The sequence below is a fragment of the Pelophylax lessonae genome (genome assembly GCF_965119305.1).
Source record: "Pelophylax lessonae genome assembly, chromosome: 3".
Classification (NCBI taxonomy): domain Eukaryota; kingdom Metazoa; phylum Chordata; class Amphibia; order Anura; family Ranidae; genus Pelophylax; species Pelophylax lessonae.
In genome coordinates this window covers 590,776,434-590,795,972 of record NC_138770.1, presented here as the reverse complement: position 1 = coordinate 590,795,972, position 19,539 = coordinate 590,776,434, and the positions used below count along the sequence as shown (strand labels likewise).

At 42.2% G+C, this 19,539-nt stretch overlaps 1 protein-coding gene across 1 annotated transcript in view; it reads left to right on the top strand.

Moving 5' to 3' along the window:
- The window catches only part of MACROD2 (mono-ADP ribosylhydrolase 2), a gene marked incomplete at its 3' end in the record, with an annotated part of 3,247,744 nt that overhangs the window by 2,960,724 nt on the left and 267,481 nt on the right, over positions 1–19,539 (top strand). Inside the window, 1 exon segment of the mRNA XM_082250969.1 lies at positions 5,007–5,088. Within this exon segment, the coding sequence (XP_082107095.1) occupies positions 5,007–5,088 (82 nt within the window).

Genomic DNA, 19,539 nt, shown 5'->3' with positions numbered 1-19,539 from the left:
TTGTGAAAAGAAGCAGTGTTGGCTACCTCGTCCTCCTCCTCAGGGCCAGATTAATGTAGGGGCTATTGGAGCTGCAGCTCCAGGCCCCTACCTTTTATATAGGCCCCAGGTTGGCCATATTCACTGTTACCGCTCTTCTGTCACTTGTAAACACAGAAGTCTGGCTTCTATGCTCGCTTCCCCAGGCAGCACCCTCAGAACCTCCCCACACAGCGCGAAGGCCGGACAAGGAGGGACAGTTGCCGATGCATGGATGTGTTTATGGGCTTCAGAGACAGCATCCTATGTTGAATTAGGCATGCATGGCTGCACCCTTCCTCCTCTGGGTGCATGGCAAGGCACGGCCCTTAAGGCCCTTCAAAATCCTCAGCACCAAGCCCATGATGCTCTTAATCCGGCCCTGGTCCTCCTCCACCACCGCTTCCACCTACACCGCCCATAGGTGTGCGCAGCCTATTGCATTAAGGTGTGCACCCCAAAGTTGAAATACACATGCATGTGTTTGCCAGCAGGGAGAGTAATGTATCGGGGCCATGTACCTGTAGGCAAAGAGAAATAGAGCAGAGCAGGTCCGAGGGAGATCTTTCCCATCTCCTCACTGGCAATGCTATGTGCCCTAGGTGATTAGGGTGTGCCCAGGCACACCCGGCACACCCTGTGCGCATGCCTATGTCACCGCCACATCCACCACCACCTCAACCTCCCTCCTACTCCATATGGGCCTCGTCCTTCAGAGATGAAGAAGAACATTGTTTTATTTTTCTGTTTTTTTTTTTGTTTTAAGTTATTTCCCTATCCACATTTGTTTGCAGAGCACTTGCCATGCTCTTAATTGCGTTTTGCTGCCATTTGCAGCACTCTAGCCCTTTCCTTTGGTGTTTTAGAGCCATTTTAGTGCCTTAAAGTTCGGGTCCCCATTGACTTCAATGGGGTTCGGTGTCCGGGAAAAGTTCGGTAAAAGTCCAGGACACGGACCCGGACTTTTTTTTAAAGTTCGGCCGAACCCGTCGAACACGGACATCTAGGTGTCCGCTCAACCCTAATGGTTACAAACAATTTGATTATTTGCATATTTTGTGTAGTTCAGAAAACTATAGCTGTAGATTAAAACAAAAATATATTTTTTATTAGCCACAAATTACAAAATGCTTTGTATGCAATCATATATACAATCGTTGTTTTAAAGAAAAGTGGAGTTATCTTTGAAAAGCTCACTGATTTATTTCATCAGCCGTGTGGGTGTCAGGACTGGTATTTAAACCCACGACTTCTGCTGCGTACGGCAATTGCTCTGCTTGCTGAGCCTACTCAGATACTGGACAGCATCCTGTCTGAACCCTTGGATAATCTTGTCTTGTACCCAGTGGTGTATTTAGGTTTTGTGCTGCCCTAGGCCAGACTAAATTCGTGCACCCCCTAATTTAACTACGACCCACCCCTTCATGTAAATGCCACACCCCTTCCTGTTTCACGCAGCCGAGCCAACATGCCGCAGTAAAACTGCAGCGGGCGGTCGGCAAGTGGTCAACCACTTGCTGACTGCCTTCCGCAGAATTACTGCGGAAGGCTGGCTCGGCTGCGCGAACCAACGTATGGGTACATTGGTTCATAGGATCGCTGTTGGGGGTAAGCGCGCGTTCCTGCCCTCACTAGGCAGCGGGGATGCCACTCCACAGGGCCAGCGGTCGCAGTTGTCGCTGGGCACCCGCGATCGCTTCCCGTTGAGAGAGAACGATGGTCAGCTGTTGTAAACACAGCTGACCGTTCTCCTCTCTGGAATGATCATAGAGCCCCTGTGATCCACCTACTTAGGATCACAGGTCCCATCCCCCATACAGTTAGAAAACACCCCCTAGGCTCACACTTAACCCTTTGATCACCCACAGTATTGACCCCTTCCCTGCCAGTGTCAATATTACAGTAACAGTGCATATTTTTAGCACTGATTACTGTAGTAATGTCACTGGTCCCCCCAAAAGTGTCAAAAATGTCAGTTAGGGCTCCGATCTGTCCGCCGCAATGTCGCAGTCCCGCTAAATATCGCTGATCACCGCCATTACTAGTAAAAAAAATGAAATAAATAAAAATGACATAAATCTTTCTCCTAGTTTGTAGACACGATAAGTTTTGTGCAAACCAATACAAATACGCTTATTGGGATTTTTTTTACCAAAAATATGTAGCAGAATACAAATTGGCCTAAAAGGATGAGACCTTTTGATTTTTAATTTTTTTTGGGGGGAATGTGATATAGCAGAATGTGAAAAAAATGTGTTGCTCTTTTTTTGTTTATAGCGTAATAAATATAAATCGCACAGGTGATCAAATACCGCCAAGAAAGCTTTTTGTGGGAAAAAAAGGACATCAATTTTTTTAGCGTACAGAGTCGCACAACTGAACAAATGTCAGTTAAAGTAACGCAGTCCTGAATTACAAAAAGTGGCCTGGTCATTAAGGGGGAAAATATTCCGGTCCAGAAGTGGTTAAAGCTTGTAGCAGTTTGCAGTACATGAACTTTCACTGCATGTGAACTGTTAAATGCATTTCTATTGGTTTCAGCATGCATGGAGCAGGTTGCACATGCTGAAACTAATGCAAACTCATTTAACAGTTCACATGCAGTGAAAGTTCATGTACTGCAAAGTTTAAATGAAATTATTATTTGTAGCCATAGCAGTGATAACCTAAAATTGGGATTCCTACCTACCTGCTGTCGGATGTCCTGGGGGTTCCCTTGTCCTCCTCTCTCTCCTCCTACATAGACCTGCCCTGGGGAGAAGTTAGTATCCCTTACATGCCGTGCGGAGGAGGGTAGGCGGAGCTACAGGCTCCGCCCCACCCACTGAATTAAGTGCAGCCGATCTGGCCAGTCACTGGCCGCTCTATGGGGGTGCCAGTCCCTCCCTCCCTAGCAAGTTCGTACGCCTCCCTCCCTAGCAAGTTTGTATGCCTCCCTCCCTAGCAAGTTTGTACGCCTCCCTCCCTAGCAAGTTTGTACGCCTCCCTCCCTAGCAAGTTCGTACGCCTCCCTCCCTAGCAAGTTTGTACGCCTCCCTCCCTAGCAAGTTTGTACGCCTCCCTCCCTAGCAAGTTTGTACGCCTCCCTCCCTAGCAAGTTCGTACGCCCCTTCACTGCCGAAAGCCGGAGACTGTGTGTGTAAAAGAGGCGGCAGGAGCAGACAAGCAGACGGGACTCACAGAACGGATCAGGTTTTTTTTTTTCATGCGGGGGTCGGCTTTTTTGCCGCCCCCCGCAAAGTGCCGCCCTAGGCCTAGGCCTTGTCGGCCTAGGCCAAAATACAGCAGTGCTTGTACCTTGTAGCTGGTGAACCTTTAAATCCTTGCTCCTCTCATGAGCTGCCTATTTAGGCCATGCCTTTGCACTATCCTGTTTGCCAGATTATTGTGCTCCCTCCAGCCAATATCTTGCTCCTTTGTGTACCTCAGCTGTCCTTATCCCCACTACCACTGGTGGTTACTGACCTTTGGCTTGTTCTTCAACTAAGCTTACATTTGCTCTAAAACCTGCAACCACTTGGTACCGACCTTTGGCTTGTTTACTGACTACGCTTCTCCTTGATCCCTACCTGCTATATTTGCTACTGGACCCCGGCTTGTTCAACTCCTGGTGAGGCGATCTTGAAGTGTGTGACCATGCAGCAAAACCCACAAAATCCATCAGGAACGCTGGTGAATGCTGGCTAGTACTTAAACCCCGCACCTCAGGTGGGCCTGCGTCATCCTCCAGAATTACCTGCTTGTGTACTTATCCAGCTGGTCTTTGGGAGCCTCTCTACTGCTATTGTTACTGATCTCCGAACCTGATACCTGACTGTGACACTGGGATCACTATTTAAAATCTAAGTACATCTGCTACTGACCAAACACATAATTGGGTAAATTCATTAGGATTTAAACTCCATTTGCACATCATTTGAATTTTTTTTTTAGATAGGCTCTATTACAATAAAGATCTTCTTTTTATCTAAATGAATATTATGTTAAAGTTTGGTTCTGTTATGTGCATGGTGATCATAAGACTTATTCATTTTGGACTGCAGCTGGAATTCAGTAACAGATCACATGTGCATGTTAAAGCTCTAGGATACTCCACAAAGCAGTTCCCATATCCACTTCCCTTTCTACCATGGACTCTTTCGTCTTCATCTTGCCATGGCAGACAAGTTAGACTGAGAGCTCAGGTGCAGGGAACATGGTGCAAGGTTTCCAAAGATTCACTCTTTGAATGATTAGGTTAGATAAATATAAGTGTGGATTTATGCTTTATACCTGAACTTTTTTTGCTTCAGCAAAGCATAACCTAAGCAACAATTTCCTTTCTGTGGACTCTGCTTTTCTCTATCCTCCAGTCATTCAATTGCAAAAGCTATTAAGGAGATATTTTTGTTATTCCCTGCTGGAGAATTTGTGAAATATTGCTAACATTTGTTCGGATATATTAAAAAAGGAAGATGTTAAAAATGAAAAAAATTGATAAATATGATGCCATACTTTGAATTGCTTATTCTCCGAGTTCCTAATGGAGGCTGTATTTCCAAATGTACTTTACTCGAACTGAATCTACATGTTTTCACTTGTGCCACAGAAATATCTAAAGTGCTGGCGAGAATTTAAAAATAATACCCCATAAATTAACAAAATGCTTTAAATGTGCTTACAGCATTTGCATTAATTATTTATTGTATATTCGTTCTGTGCATTTGTCAGGAAAACATATAGCATTGCCTTCCTGTGCTGGTTTGATTAGAATTGTGCAAATAATTATACTGTATATGATATGAGAAATGCTGGCCAAGCAGGAATTGTATAGAAATGTATTTAAAGAACTGTCAGCGAGGGATTATTTATTCCATTTCTTTTTATGCTGATGATACAAATGTTTTTTAAGGTGTCATGTGAAATATATTGTCAATTTCAACTTCAGCTCATTAGGACTAATTTAAAAATTATCCGTGTTAATTTTATTTTGCTCTTGTGTCTTGCAGATAGACCGCATAATATTCTGTGTATTTTTGGAGATTGATGACAAAATCTACAGAAAGAAATTGGCAGAGTTTTTCCCTAAAGGTATGGTAAATACATTTTACTTTCTTCTGTTTTTTTTTTTTTCTTTTTTAATCCATGCATTGGAATAATTTGTATAATCAGAAAAAAGGAGGAGAGAAAAGCGCCACCACCTAAGTATAGCATTTATTAAAACCCATTGATAAAATAAATAAATATGCATGTTTAAAAAGCATATCAATAGGTCTCCAGCAGGTGGTAACCTTCCAGCTGGTCAATGGTGAGCAAGCCCCTCCGCCTGGATGTAATGTAAGGTGCTTGGAACCAGGAAGTTGACCAGGGGAACACCAGAAAGAGCCAGCAGGAGCAGCAGACTGGGTGTGTATATCACATGGATAACAACCACTGTGGACAGCAATATACAAAAAAAGGAGGAATTTTGGGACTTTAAATGAAATGCAGGGGGGGATCGCCATGCGTCTCCATCCCTAATATGCAGAAAAATAGTTTGGGACTTTGGATGAGAGGCAGGACAAAGCTGGCAGGGATATACATTAACATTTATTGGTGTACGAATTGGTAAAGACATAATATATTACAGAATAAAATAACTCAGTAGACATAAGAGCTGGTAAGTGGTGTTCAAGTCCAGGTTAATAAAAACCAACATATAAACATTCCATGGAGTATACAAATAGTAGACACTTAGTGTTGAAGTCATATCATCAATAAGCTCGACGTGTATCGTGGACCAAAAAAATCGCCACTTCATCAGGAGAAAAAAAGTGATGCATATCTGCAAAGAATATAGAAATATGTGTGGTAAAATACCAACATAGATAGGGGAGGGAGGGGGGACATAGACCACCCAAAATCCCTCACTTACAAACAGCTTGGGTTGTATGTGGACAGCAGGGAAGTGTGGCAGGCCCTCAAAATGGCCATGATGATGTCAAGTGTGATGATGATGGGCGTGTTTATGCATTTCAGGGTGTGGCCCCGTTTTTATTTTGTCATTTGCACCAGTGCCCCCCTTTTTTTGCACCTGGGTACATTTAAGGTGTTAATGCCCTTTACAAATCTCTTTCATTGGAAGAACTTGTGAACTGCAGTTTCTTTTAAAATTGTTATCATTCATTTTATTGCAACCATTATTGCTATTCTTATTTTTTTTAAGCAGTCACTCAAGTGAGCTCTTTGATATTTGCTCCATAATAATATGATTTGGCTGAAATTTAGAATTCCTGTGATATTGGTCACTCCTGAAATATAGATTTCTAGAATGTAAGCTCTAACGAGCAGGGCCCTCTAGTTCCTCCTGTTTTTAATTGTATTGTAACTGTATTGTCTTCCCTCACATTGTAAAGCGCTGCGCAAACTGTTGGCGCTATATAAATCCTGTATAATAATAATATGTTTTTATTTTCATTTTTTATGCATTCACTTAATTTATGAGAAAAAGTTTATGCATTGAATGCACATTATGTCTGTCTTATATTAGATACACCAATTATGAAGTTAAATACATATATTTAAGTTCTCTTATCTAACAAAGCATTTGTATTTCTGTGATCAAGTCCTTGTGACTTGATTTTGTTTTTGCTACAGTTAAGCAGCATAGTTTGGTCACCTAACTGTCCCTGGCCTTTTTTGCTTTACTGTATGTGATCTGTAAAACGCCAGGTAGTGCTGAAGGTTTGTCTGTGAGAATAGCCCAGAATTTGCATTGGTGAAGGCCTTTGGAGGCTATGGGTATGTGCAGGCACCTATAAGTGTCTACATTTTATAACAGCAGTTTTGTTCCACTAAAAGTTTCACCCTAACCAAAATGTCATTAACAACCACAATAGACACACAAGCTCTTCTAGGAAGACTGTGCAAAAGATTTAGAAGTGTGTCTTTGGGAATGTTTGTTCCAGAAGTGCATTTGTGAAGTCAGGCACTGATGTTGGACAAGTAGGTCTGAATTGCAGTCTCCGCTCTAATTCATCCCAAAGGTGTTCTATCGGGTTGAGGTCAGGACTCTTTTCAGGCCAGTCAAGTTCTCCATCCAAAACTCACTCATCCATGTCTTTATGGACCTTGCTTTGTGCACTGGTCCAAATCATTTGGTGGAGGGGGGAATATGATGTGGGGTTGTTTTTCAGGGGTTGGGCTTGGCTTCTTAGTTCCTGTGAAGGGAACTCTTAAGGCATCATCATACCAAGACATTTTTGACAATTTCATGCTCCCAACTTTGTGGAAACAGTTTGGGGATGGCCCCTTCCCATTCCAACATGACTGCACACCAGTGCACAAGGCAAGGTCCATAAAGACATGGATGAGTGAGTTTGGGGTGGAGGAACTTTACTGGCCCGCACAGAGTCCTGACTTCAACCCGACAGAACACCTTTCGGATGAATTCGAGTGGAGACTATCCGCTTCTGGAAGAATGGTCAAACATTCCCATAGACACACTCCTAAACCTTGTGGACAGCCTTCCCAGATAAGTTGAAGCTGTTATAGCTGCAAAGGGTGGGCCAACTCAATATTGAACCCTATGGACTAAGACTGGGATGCCGAAGGGCATGTCCAAGATGGTGCTGGTAGAGGACGTCTAGTGTCCAAGCTTCCAGAGACCGGCTTCTTTTTCTCCTGTCCATCGGGTGCAGAGCGACTTCTGGAGACTGGCTTGCTACCCTCTGCCTCAGCGTCATCCCCGGGCTATGACTAGGGGGAGAGATCAGCCTCCTACCCATCGTATGGCCTCAGCAGCTGACACCCCTGGTCAGGCCAGAGCCGTGGGCTTGCCTGCAATCCCTGCTCAAATGGCAAATCAGACTGAGGAGACTGATCAAGTTCCTGCCACGGCAGCAGACCTTGCAGCCATTACACTGGCTATTTCCACCTGCCAATCTACATTAACAGATAAAATCAACCATCTGCAGAGGAATGTCAAATTAAACCGCAAAGATCTTGACTCCTTTCACGGTCTCTCAGACTGAGGATACGGTATGTGACCATAATACTGATCTGCACACTTTGAAGATAAGGGTGAAGGTGCTGAGGGCGCATGCTGAAGATACAGAAAACCTTATCTGGCGGAATAATTCTGGGCCTACCTGAAGCGGCTAAGGGCACCAATGCTACCGCTTTTACTGAGCAGCTTCTGAAAAAGTGATTTCCCTCAGCCCGCTTTTCTCCATTTTTTATTCATCGTATACCCTTCACTATAGGGGGCCCCAGGAAGTGCCGCCTCACGCCTGTATTTTTAAATTGCTCCACTTCCGTTATCATGATTTGGTGTTAAAGGAGGCCAGAGCTCTGGGTGAGCTGTGTTTTGAAAATACCAAACTTCTGATCTTTCCAGACTATTCGGTAAAAATGCAGCGGCAGCTAAAGTATTTTGATTCAGTGAGAGCTAGACTTCGCACAAAGGGTGTAAAATATAGTATGCTCTTTCCAGCTAGGCATGGAAGATGGTGAAACTGTCTGTCTGGTTTTTGACACACTACCCCGGTGCTGAAAAATGTTGAAGAATGCGCTTTACCTTCTGCTGCTGATGTGCGGGACCTGTTCATTTTACACTTCTGGTCTGTTTTTTGTAGGTAAAGTTTCTGTCTATTGCCTACTCTGTTGTCAGCTGGATGATTGTTCCCAAGATGTTTCAGTGGGTGCTGCTGTTTTTACTTCCTAACTCATCCTATGTTGCCACCGACTGGATCTAAGATTGTTATCCTCATTTCTTATCCTGATGGACAATGTTTATGCATCTAACAGATGTGCCTTCTTTGGATGCTACTTTTTCTACCCCCAGCAAATGCTGGGAGACTTCACCCACACTTTTATTCAGGTCTCAAGTCTATGGCAAATATTTGCTGTTTGACTGTTGGACTGTGGATGTCATTTTGCACACATTTCCCTCCATAAGGCGATTCTGCCTTCTTTGTGTTTGGGTCTGAAATCTCCCTATGTTGCAGGTTGGGGTTGGTGGGGTGGGGGATTCGATTGGGGTTGTTTTGTTGTTTTTTTACCCGATTTTTGCTATGTTTCTTCTTTTTACAAGTAGTGTGATACTTCCTACTATGGGTTACCATGCAATGTATGACCAGATATGTGTGGTTGTCTGGGTTCTACTCCTAGGTCCTTTCCTGCTGCTCAAGTCCTGCTTTGCTTGCCTGTCGATTTATGGCTAACTGTACCATTGTGCCTTGTAACACCAGAACAGATCCCTGGTCTTTCAATTTTTTAACTCAACCCCAAATCTGTCCTTTACAAGAGCTCCATCTGGTGGGGAGTAAACTTTTGATCCTGAAGAAACCCTGGGTGGGTCACCATTACCACTCTTCATACACCGATTATTTCCGATGGGTGAGCATTCTGATCCATAAATCTCTTCTCTTCAGGTTTTTGGCACTGGAGCTGAACCTGGACAGCCATTATATTATACTGCATGCCATGTTGGATAGGCTGGAATTGGTTCTGGTGGGCCTTTTCATGCCTCCTCCAGCTTCCATTAAAATACCTAATCAGTTGATAGTTAAAATTGTGACTTATTCTATTGATAATGTGCTAATTCTTGGAGACTTCAATATGGTCCCGGATGCTGGGGTGGACGTACTCTCCTCGGTGGCAGGCGTCCCCCTCTGAGTTGGCTGCCTGGGGAGAAGCCTCAAACTTTACAGATGTATGGAGATAGCATCATCCCCATCAGCACGTGTATTCTGCCACCTACAAATCCTTTTCCTGCATAGACTTAGTCTATGCTGGGGTGTCTGTTCTTTCCAGGGTTTGTGAGGTCTCCATGCTGCCTTGTGGTATCTCTAACCATGCGCCACTTACCTTACAGCTAAAGGTGCCTACCGCCCCGGGGGACAGTTTGTGGCGTCTTTCCCGGTTATGATTATTCGACTCAAGGGTTTCTGAACCATATAGGCCTGACATGATACAATACAATACAATACAAAATACCCAGTTTGATCGAGGAGGAATGGGAGGACTGTTTGTCTTCCTAAGTAACTACCATGATATCTGCTAGGGATTGTTTCCTTCAAATTAAGTTCTTACATAGGGCCTTCTTCACACCGAAAAGATTAACGGCTATAAGTTCCCCTGCTCCAGTATCTTGCCCTAGGTGTGGTGAACTGAACGTCTCTTTTCTACATATGGTCTGGTCTTGTCCAATTCTTCACTCATATTGGTCAATGGTTCTAGCTGATCTCAGTCGAATTACTAATCTAACCCTTGAGTCTGATCTGATGCGTCTACTGTTAAATGTTTTTGATGCTCAGGATATAGGCCGGTATACCAAATTATTTCTATGTTATGCCACCTTCTATGCGCTGAGGGAGATATTTCTTCATTGAAAAGCTGCTACGCCACCTAAGGCATCTACCTGGCGCACTGTTTTGAACTCTATTCTAGCGCCTTACAATAAGATTACTTATAATTTTTGGAACTGCCCGAAAAAATTTGATAAATTCTGGTCAGGATTTATCAAATTTTTTTGGGCAGTTCCAAAAATGATAAGTAATCTTATTGTAAGGTGGTACAATAGAGTTCAAAACAGTGCGCCATGTAGATGCCGTAGGTGGCGTAGCAGCTTTTCAATGAAGAAATATCTCCCTCAGCGCATAGAAGGTGGCATAACATAGAAATATTTTGGTATACCGGCCAATATCCTGAGCATCAAAAACATTTAACAGTAGACGCTTCAGATCAGACTCAAGGGTTAGATTAGTAATTCGACTGAATAGATGCCTGGGGTTCTACGAGTGCTGATGTTTCTCCCCCTGGTCAAGATGCCGTTCCCTGATTTGCATTTACCCCCTGTGTACTTATGCTCCTTCCTACCCTTAGGGGTTCTCCCCCCCTTTTTTTTAGGGTTGTGTTAAGTATTACCCTTTGTTCCCCCTTCTGCCCGCCTCTCTCCTCCCCTCTTTTATCCTTCCAGACCCACACAGTATCCTCTCCCCTTCCCTCCCCCCTCCCTTTTCTCCCCTATTTCTCCTCTTTTATTTCCATAACAGAGCAAACTTATGGAAATTATTGTTTTGATCTGTATTATATGATTCATATTTATTCTGTTAACTGGGATGTTCCATTAGCTTGCTTACTTGGTAATACCTTTTGTTATGAATGTAATGCCTAATGTGCTTTGTACACTGCTTGTAACTCAGATCTTTTGAATAAACATTTTTTTCTTGTTAAAAAGACTGGGATGCCAATAAAGTTCAGGTGCATGTTAAGGCAGGCGTCACAATACTTTTGCCAGTATAGTGTATGTGGCATCACTGCAATGAGCTTTAACACACAACTGCCACATATGCAGTATGCATACAGCAGGAGGAGTTGTTCTCTGCTGGGAGTGTGCTCACTCTGCACTCTCAGCATTATAACCAAGCTGTCACCATCATCCCAGTCACTGTTTATGATTAGGAGCTGGTGGGATAGTTTCCTGATCAAGTGATCACTCAAACAGCCAATCCTAGTAATCCTTTTACTGGGAAGCTGTAATGCCTGTGGCCATGCAAACTTTTAAAGGACCAGCACTTTTTGGCTGGATAGGGTTAAACCAGAAAATGTATTCACGCAGCCAGAGTACCTGTGTAGATGTGAAGTTGGGCAGGGGGCAAACCCCCCCCCCCCCCCACAGTTAAGCTGTGCTTTTATTGCCCCACGGCCCAACTACTAGCTTTAGCTGCAGTGGCAATGGGCGTGATTCTTTGCTTTATGGCGGAGGCAGGAAGAGCCCAGCAATGGTGTGTAATGCACTTGGCCTCCTCAATGCCTGTGTGAATACGAGGCACTCTTCAGAGAGCAAAGCAAATGTGAAAGAGCCCTTCATTTTTTTAACAGCCCTGTTGGGGGTCTAGACCCCTGATGTCTCACATTTGAGACAGAGAAAGGGACACAGGACATTCCTCAATCTCTTTATCCGCAGCCTCAGCTGCTCTGCAGAGAAATGGGCAGGAAGCACTCTGTACATAGTAAACAATGTTTACTATGCTATGTTATAAACAAACATAGGAGTGATCATTACTGATCGCTTATTCAGGAAAGGAAGGGCTGGTAAATATGATATATTTACTGCCTTCCCCACCTTTTGATCCCATACCCAATCCTCCTGTGCACGGCAGCAGCAGCCAGCGGGAGGTTAAGGAGTAGAAGCTGTCAGCACTGCGAGAGGGGGGGAAAACAAGGGGAGTGGAGCAGCAGGGGTTTGGGGGGTTGTTTTTTATTGGAGTGGTGGGGGGGTGTAGCTCACCCTATCATCCATCTGCAGCAGCTAAAAGCCAGTGGGAGGGAGAAAAACATCCAACTGCACTTCAGAGGGAGGGAGCCACATGAGAATCGGTTTCAGTGATAAGGCAGCACAGATGGCCCTTCTGCTTTTCAGGTGCTCAGGACCCTTGTTGAACTCATGGGACCTGGACCCTGTACAGGAGGGTTGGCTGTACTGTAAAAATATTGATATCTATGCAGGGATCTTGCTGTAAGAAAAAAAATCATATGCCTTGATCCATAAAGTGCTTCAGTTTACACGTGTTTAGATGCATAATTGTTCACAAAACATCTACATCTGCAAAATTCTTCTTCCATTTCTCTGCTTTGGTTTTCATTCCCAGTTTATAAGCATGTACATGTGTGAAATTTCTACTTTGAATTCACACAGCTGAATGAATCGCAAGATTGCTGAGTATAACACAGCCATGTGCATTAGCCCATAGAATACAATAAAATAAATATACGCTGTATGGATCTGAACACAGCATGTTTTTTACACCCATGTGCCTCACCCCTGAATATAAATGGTCACTTTTCGATATTATGGCTTCATTTCTTCATTTCATGTGACAGAGTACTATAAAAATGTTTTGCATGTTGTTTATTATCTTTTAGTAGCTGTTCAGTAAATAAAACCGCTTAATGCGTTGGCTTTACAAATCGCTAATAAAGGCATCCCATAAAAACAAACCAATAAAACAGCAATTTTACAATAGCTGAGTCAAGATAAGCCATCCTATCAAAACTGTATTCTTGCATTCATTCATTTAAACATCTGCAACACATCAGACAATCAAGCATAGGCAATAAAGCAGTAAAGCGAGGCCCAGAGATATATTTTCAGGAAAAATAGAAAAGTGTAAAACAAAAGTATTGGAGAGTACTCTATTTTCAATAGTAATAATTGTGGGGGAAAAAAAGAAATAAAGCATAGTTGGATATGTTCTAGTATTTACTCTCCTCTTGGGTAATATCCAGATTGTGTTGCCAAAGAGGCAACGTGAGGTAAATGCCTCAGTTGGCACTCAGTGTGGTAGGGAGGCTCTAAGGCTGGAATGTCCATACCAGACACTCTGGGGTTGATTTACTGCAAATAGACTGTGCCATTTGCAAAGTGCAGTTGTTCTCTAGAGCTTAGTAAATGAGGTAAAGCTTCAATTTGCAAAGACTACCCAAATAAAAAAATAAAAAATAAAGCAAACAGCATTTTTGATTGGATGATGGAGGTCAGCAGAGATTCTGCTCATTTACTAAGCTGTGGAGCAACTGCTCTTGCAGAGGGCAACTGCACTTTTCAAAGTGCACACTCTATTTGCATTTAGTAAATCAACCCCTCTGTCTTCAGTGGAGCTCAGTAATGTTGCCCTGTGTATACAGGGCAGAGTTACTTGGCTGCTAGGACACTGGTGGATGGGCCACGCAGCTACATTGGTTGCTGAGAGGCAAGTGATTGGGTCTTGCACCATTATTGGCTGCCTGCACCATAACAACCAATAATAGGGCGGCTCAGCTGCCAGCACACTGGCATCTGAGCCACAGCATTTATGAGTCCTAGCAACTAAAAGGAGGGAGGGGCTGTTCAATGATCAGCTTTTATTTATGTAAAAACTTTATCCCCAAAAAAAAAAGGACTGCTTGTAAGGTGTGAGCTGTTTGGCTTCAGTTTGTGTATTTAAAGTGGAGTTCCACCCATTTTTAATAAATTGGATTACAGATGTATGTAATCCCCTTTAAAACGACTTTTACCAATGGAAAGTTTTTTTTTTTTTTGTTGTTGCTAGTAAATACCTGATTTTCTGCTTTATTTATCCTCTTCTCACTTCCGGGTCCGGTCGGCAATTACGCTGTTCGGCGATTCGCAGTGTGTGCTGGGATGGCATGAAATCTCACATTATTACACAGGAGATGAGCTGCACTGTGTGCTCTGCCCCACCTCCTCTCAGTGAGCTGTATGTATGTAGTGTATTGAGGCTGTGCTCCGCCCCGCCTCCGCCTCGCCTCCTCTCAGTGAGCTCAGTGAGGATATAATGCTTTCAGTCCTCGCTCACTGAGAGGAGGCGGGGCGGAGGCGGGGCGGAGCACAGCCTCAATACACTACATACATACAGCTCACTGAGAGGAGGCGGGGCAGAGCACACAGTGCAGCTCATCTCCTGTGTAATAATGCGAGATTTCATGCCCTGAGATAAATCCCAGCACACACTGCGAATCGCTGAATGACGTAATCGCCGACCGGACCCGAAAGTGAGAAGAGGATAAATAAAGCAGAAAATCAGGTATTTACTAGCAGCAAAAAAAAAACTTTCCATTGGTAAAAGTCATTTTAAAGGGGATTACATACATCTAAAGTGACTAAAATGGGTGGAACTCCACTTTAACCACTTGCCTCCAAAAAATTTCCACCCCCACCCCCTTTTATGACCAGGCCATTTTTTGTGACACAGCACTGAACTACTTTAACAATTGCGTGGTCATGCGACACTGTATCCAAATAAATAAATAAATACCTTTTTTTCTCCACAAATAGCTTTCTTTTGGTGGTATTTGATCACCTCTGCATTTTTATTTGTTTGTGCTATAAATGAAAAAACACTGACAATTTTGAAAAAAACAATATTTTCTATTTTTTGCTATAAAACATACCCATTAAAAAAATGAAGCAAATCCGAATAAGCATATATTGATTGGTTTGCACAAAAGTTATAGCGGCTACAAACTATGAGACCTTTATTTTATTTATTTATTTTTTTATAAGTAATGGTGGCGATCAGCGACTTATATTGGGACTGCAATATTGCGGCCGACAAATTGGACACCAAATGACAGGAATACAGTGGTCAGTGCTAAAAATATGCACTGTCACTGTACTGGTGACACTGGGTGGGAAGGGGTTAACATCCCAGGCGATCAAAAGGTTAACTGTGTGCCTAGCCTGTGCTTTCTCACTGTGGGAAGGTGCTTTTACAGGAACACATAATGAATACCTTCTCTTCTGACAGAATGGCAATCTGCCTTGTTTACATAGCCTGTGTACTGTCTAGTTGGCAGGTGCGAGCAGACATCGAGTTCGCAGTACCCAGCACTGGGCTCCCGCTGTGTATGATCACCAGCGGCATTGCACGCCCCAGACTGGGAAGTTTCAGATCACGTACTAGGTACGTGATATGATAGAGAGCAGCCGCCTTGCCGCGGTATATGTACGGTGGGCATTACGCAATTGGTTAAATCTGCTAGTACATCTAACACTCCCCTCCCCCCCAGACTGACAATGCTGCTGTCTAAAGGTGCCCCCTGTACTCATTCATCCAGTGGGGACTCTAATACAGAATGTGTGTTACTAGCCAGATCACCAGGTGAAAGCAGAGGGGGAAAAGTCTAAAAAAAAGAAAAGAAAACAAATGCATCCACCGCATCTAATGATTAGTAAGCTGCAATATATTAAATTTTTTGGTTTTGGGTTTAATACCAATTTAAGTACCTCTTACAGTTCATGTTTGGAAGATTCTGCCAACGTTAGATGGGCACTTTCTGATAGTTGTGTGGGAGACTGCATTGTAGCATAGCAAATGTAACAGCGACTGTAACATTTTAAATAGCATACTATCAATTAACTGAGCTTTGTCACAAAAGGTGTACATTGGTCCTAAGCCTTTCTCTTAGCTGTAATAAGAGATTACTGATCCAGCAACTGAGATTATTTGTAAAAGATTGAAGGAAAGCTGTACTGGCAGATAAAGATATAAAGGCCAATGCACTACCAGTGAAGTAAATGAAAAATAATGGTGAAGTAAAAGCGATCACAATAAATGTAAATAAGAGAATAAGCTGCCAATTTCTGTAGTGTCACCACATACCCAATAAGATAAAAATCTGTGAATAAATGGGCACTAATTCCAAAATAAATAAATGTACCTCAACATGCTAAATTCATAACACTCCAAACAATAAATATAGAATGAATAATCATAAGACCAAATGAACTGTGCAGAAAACAGTAAAAATATAGCTGCCACTTCTCACTTCATTCTTAAGCCTCGTACACACGCGTCAAAAATCGGCAGGGAATTTTCGTCCGACGACCGATCTGACGATTTTTGGCTTGTTAGTATGATGCTTCCGACAACCGACTCCGACTTTTCGGCCGAAAAAAATCTGGTGTGCAGGCTATAAAATTTTTGTCTGCCGTCAAAACACGCCCGATTTTCGTGCAGTCAGTACAGATTTCGACAGGGAAAAATCTAATGAGCAAGTCTGGGCATACTCAGAGAAGAAAGAACACAAAGAAAGCAAACCAACACATGACATCACTTCTGAAGTAGAATTTTGTCGGGCGAGAAAATTTGTGTGCAGTCTAGGCACATTCCAACCAACAAAACACCACTCTGGGCAAAAGACGGACGATCAGTCGCCCGATAATCATTGCGTGTGTACTAGGCTTTAGATGCCAGTTGCTTGGTTGTGTCTGGCTACCATTCTTTTTAAACCTCTGATCTGAAACCAGTATAGGGGTCATAAAGCCTAAAATCCCAGATAAGCAAACATGTTTTGGTTAGTGATTTAAACAATTAAAAGCAATTTGAACTGCGTGATTGCCAGGCCACTAGAATTTCCAGACGTACAGTAGAAGTCAGCAATGGCAGGCTTCATGTTCTCTTAGTACAGGTTTCATTTGAAGCCCAACTTCAGAAAAGTCAGATTATGTGTTGGATAGAATGGAGAACGTTTCTGTTCCCGTATGTGTCCCTATTATGAAAATTTGGCCTCATGTGGTGAAGTGTGGATTACACCATCCAGTCACATTGACACTGCAAACTCTAAAAATGTCAGAATTCACCTAGACAACTGTCTGAGTCCAGGGCAGCAATATTACTGTTTATTAACTACCTATCAATGTACAAGGCGAGGGAAATTGGGCAAAGGAAATGGGAATGATTATGTGTAAAGTGCAGTTAGCCATAGCAACCAATCAGATTTTAGTTCAGGGAAGTCAGATTGATAAAAAAATGAAATCTGGTTGGTTGCTTTGGTTTACCGCACAGTTTACATCTTTTTTTGCATTAACCGGTAAATCTGTACTTTCAATACCTTTTTGATTCAGATTTCATATTCCAGTTAAACCATGACTATGAATATGAATTTTTAAAAGAGACCACAGAAGATGAATTATGAAACATTTGATTTAAGCATCTTTATAGCAACCCATTTAGCATTAAATGAACACTATGATCAACATGCAGTTTGTTAATGTGTTGTGCGCATTTCACCATAATTGAATTTGGCATGTAATTTGTTCATGAAAGCTGATTTATCTCACAAGAAAATGCATACTAAACTGGGAAGAGAAAAGAAACAAATCAAAATGAACAACTAAAAATAAGCAAAACTTAGTATATTTCCCAGGGAGGGTTATTTGTGATTATTTAATTGGTTTTAAAAGGGATAAGTGCACTTTTAGAAAATAAGGGTAAAATAGTTACACCTAGGCTGAATAAAATACATGGGTTGCCATTGCTGACCTCCTTCTATGTTACTGATAAGGAAAATTAGAACTGTTCTAGTTTAGAAGCTGCTGGATTGGCATGACAGCCAAGAAACTGACATCTTCAGCAGAAGGGGTTAAATAATTGGTGCAACCATAATTCAGCCTAGATTCCTTTAATTAACTAAGAGCCAATTGCCAAAAAAAGCGGAGTATCTATTTTTCTTTCCTTTTTTTTTTTTTTTTTTTACACTTGGCCAGATCTTCTGGCTCCCAGTCTCCTCACTAGTGCTTGCCCATTTTTTGGGGAAAAAAAGAAAAATGTTCATCACTACAAACCTTCCCTCATTTAGAAAACTGCCCCTAAAATAAAATAAAAGAAAAAAAATCACTTTATTTACAGCTTTTTCTTTTAAAGGTCCAACTGCCTCTATTGCCAGAACTGGTATAAGAGCATAATTCAAATGGGGCTCTATTTGTCTAGCTGTCAATTGATCCTAGGCAGGCTTAAATCCTAGTAAGGCAGTACCAATGTCACAAAAGGTAGGGAACAAACACCTAGCTGTATAGAAAACAGAAAATAAAAAGACATTGGGCGCACTGACAAAATTATGGATGTGTTAATTAAAAAAAAAAAAATTGCACTTTTAAGATTACAGAAATAAGCCCATCACTATGATTTTAAGAGGCATCATATATCAGATTCCATATTAGGAGTAACATCAGTTTAAAAAGGTGACCTGGTTGCCGAGAGAAAATGCATCTGGATACTCTTTAGTGGAAAACTCTTGAAATATCCCTGGTTTAGGACACATAAGCCACAATAGTGCATTAAAGGATACAATTTATTGAAGAAAAAAAAATGCATAGATCTATTCACACATGGTAGAACAACATGTGCTTGTCACAGCCTCTGGTGACACATTTACAGCCTGCTGTGACCAGCGACCGGCTGCTCTTATAATCCAGTACTGCTGGTGTGTGATACAGTGCTTTGCTGGGAGCTGTACCAGTCTGGTCTCCTTTCCTCACACTATTGGAGCACGCTGCAGTAATATGCTGGGAAATGAGCCCCAAAACTTAGCCGTGGGCTGGGAGTCAGGAGGATTTAGGATTGCTTCTGCATTTGGGGTTGTTATGCAAGAGTTTCCCACTAAGGAGTTTCCAAATGCAATTTCCCATGGCAACTAGGTCAGCTTTCCTCCCTGAGTTCACCCCAGAGGTAGAATCCAATGTATGATGCTTTCTCATGGTCATTATAAATATATTTAAGAAACACATCCATCATTTGGGCTTAAATACACTAGGGGTGCTCCTGCTGTCCATTTTGTTTTGTTTTTTTACTGTTTCATATAAAAATGTTCACTATTTATCTAGCTAACTTTAATTAGCTAATTTCAAAAATATTATACCAAACTAAACCTTTCAGTCAACCTCTGAATGTTTGTATTTGTTATTTTGAAAAGCCAGAATAAAAAAAAAAAGGTAGTGGTGAAAACCAGTTTTTGTGTATTATTTATTTATGGTCCATGTAACTTTTGGAAGAGGTCTGTTATTTGCCTAAAAACGTTTTGCTAAAAACTGTCCCTCTTTCTTATCCCAGAAAGTTAGGAGGCATGCACAATTTCCTGCAGGTTTGATTGTTACAGACCCTAATTCCCAACATAAGTTGGCACTTGTAAAAATATATGAAGCTAGAGTAAAGACGTGTCTATAGGCTTAGCAGCCTAAACAGCTGCTTGGGTATTCTGGCTGACACTACTTTAGTG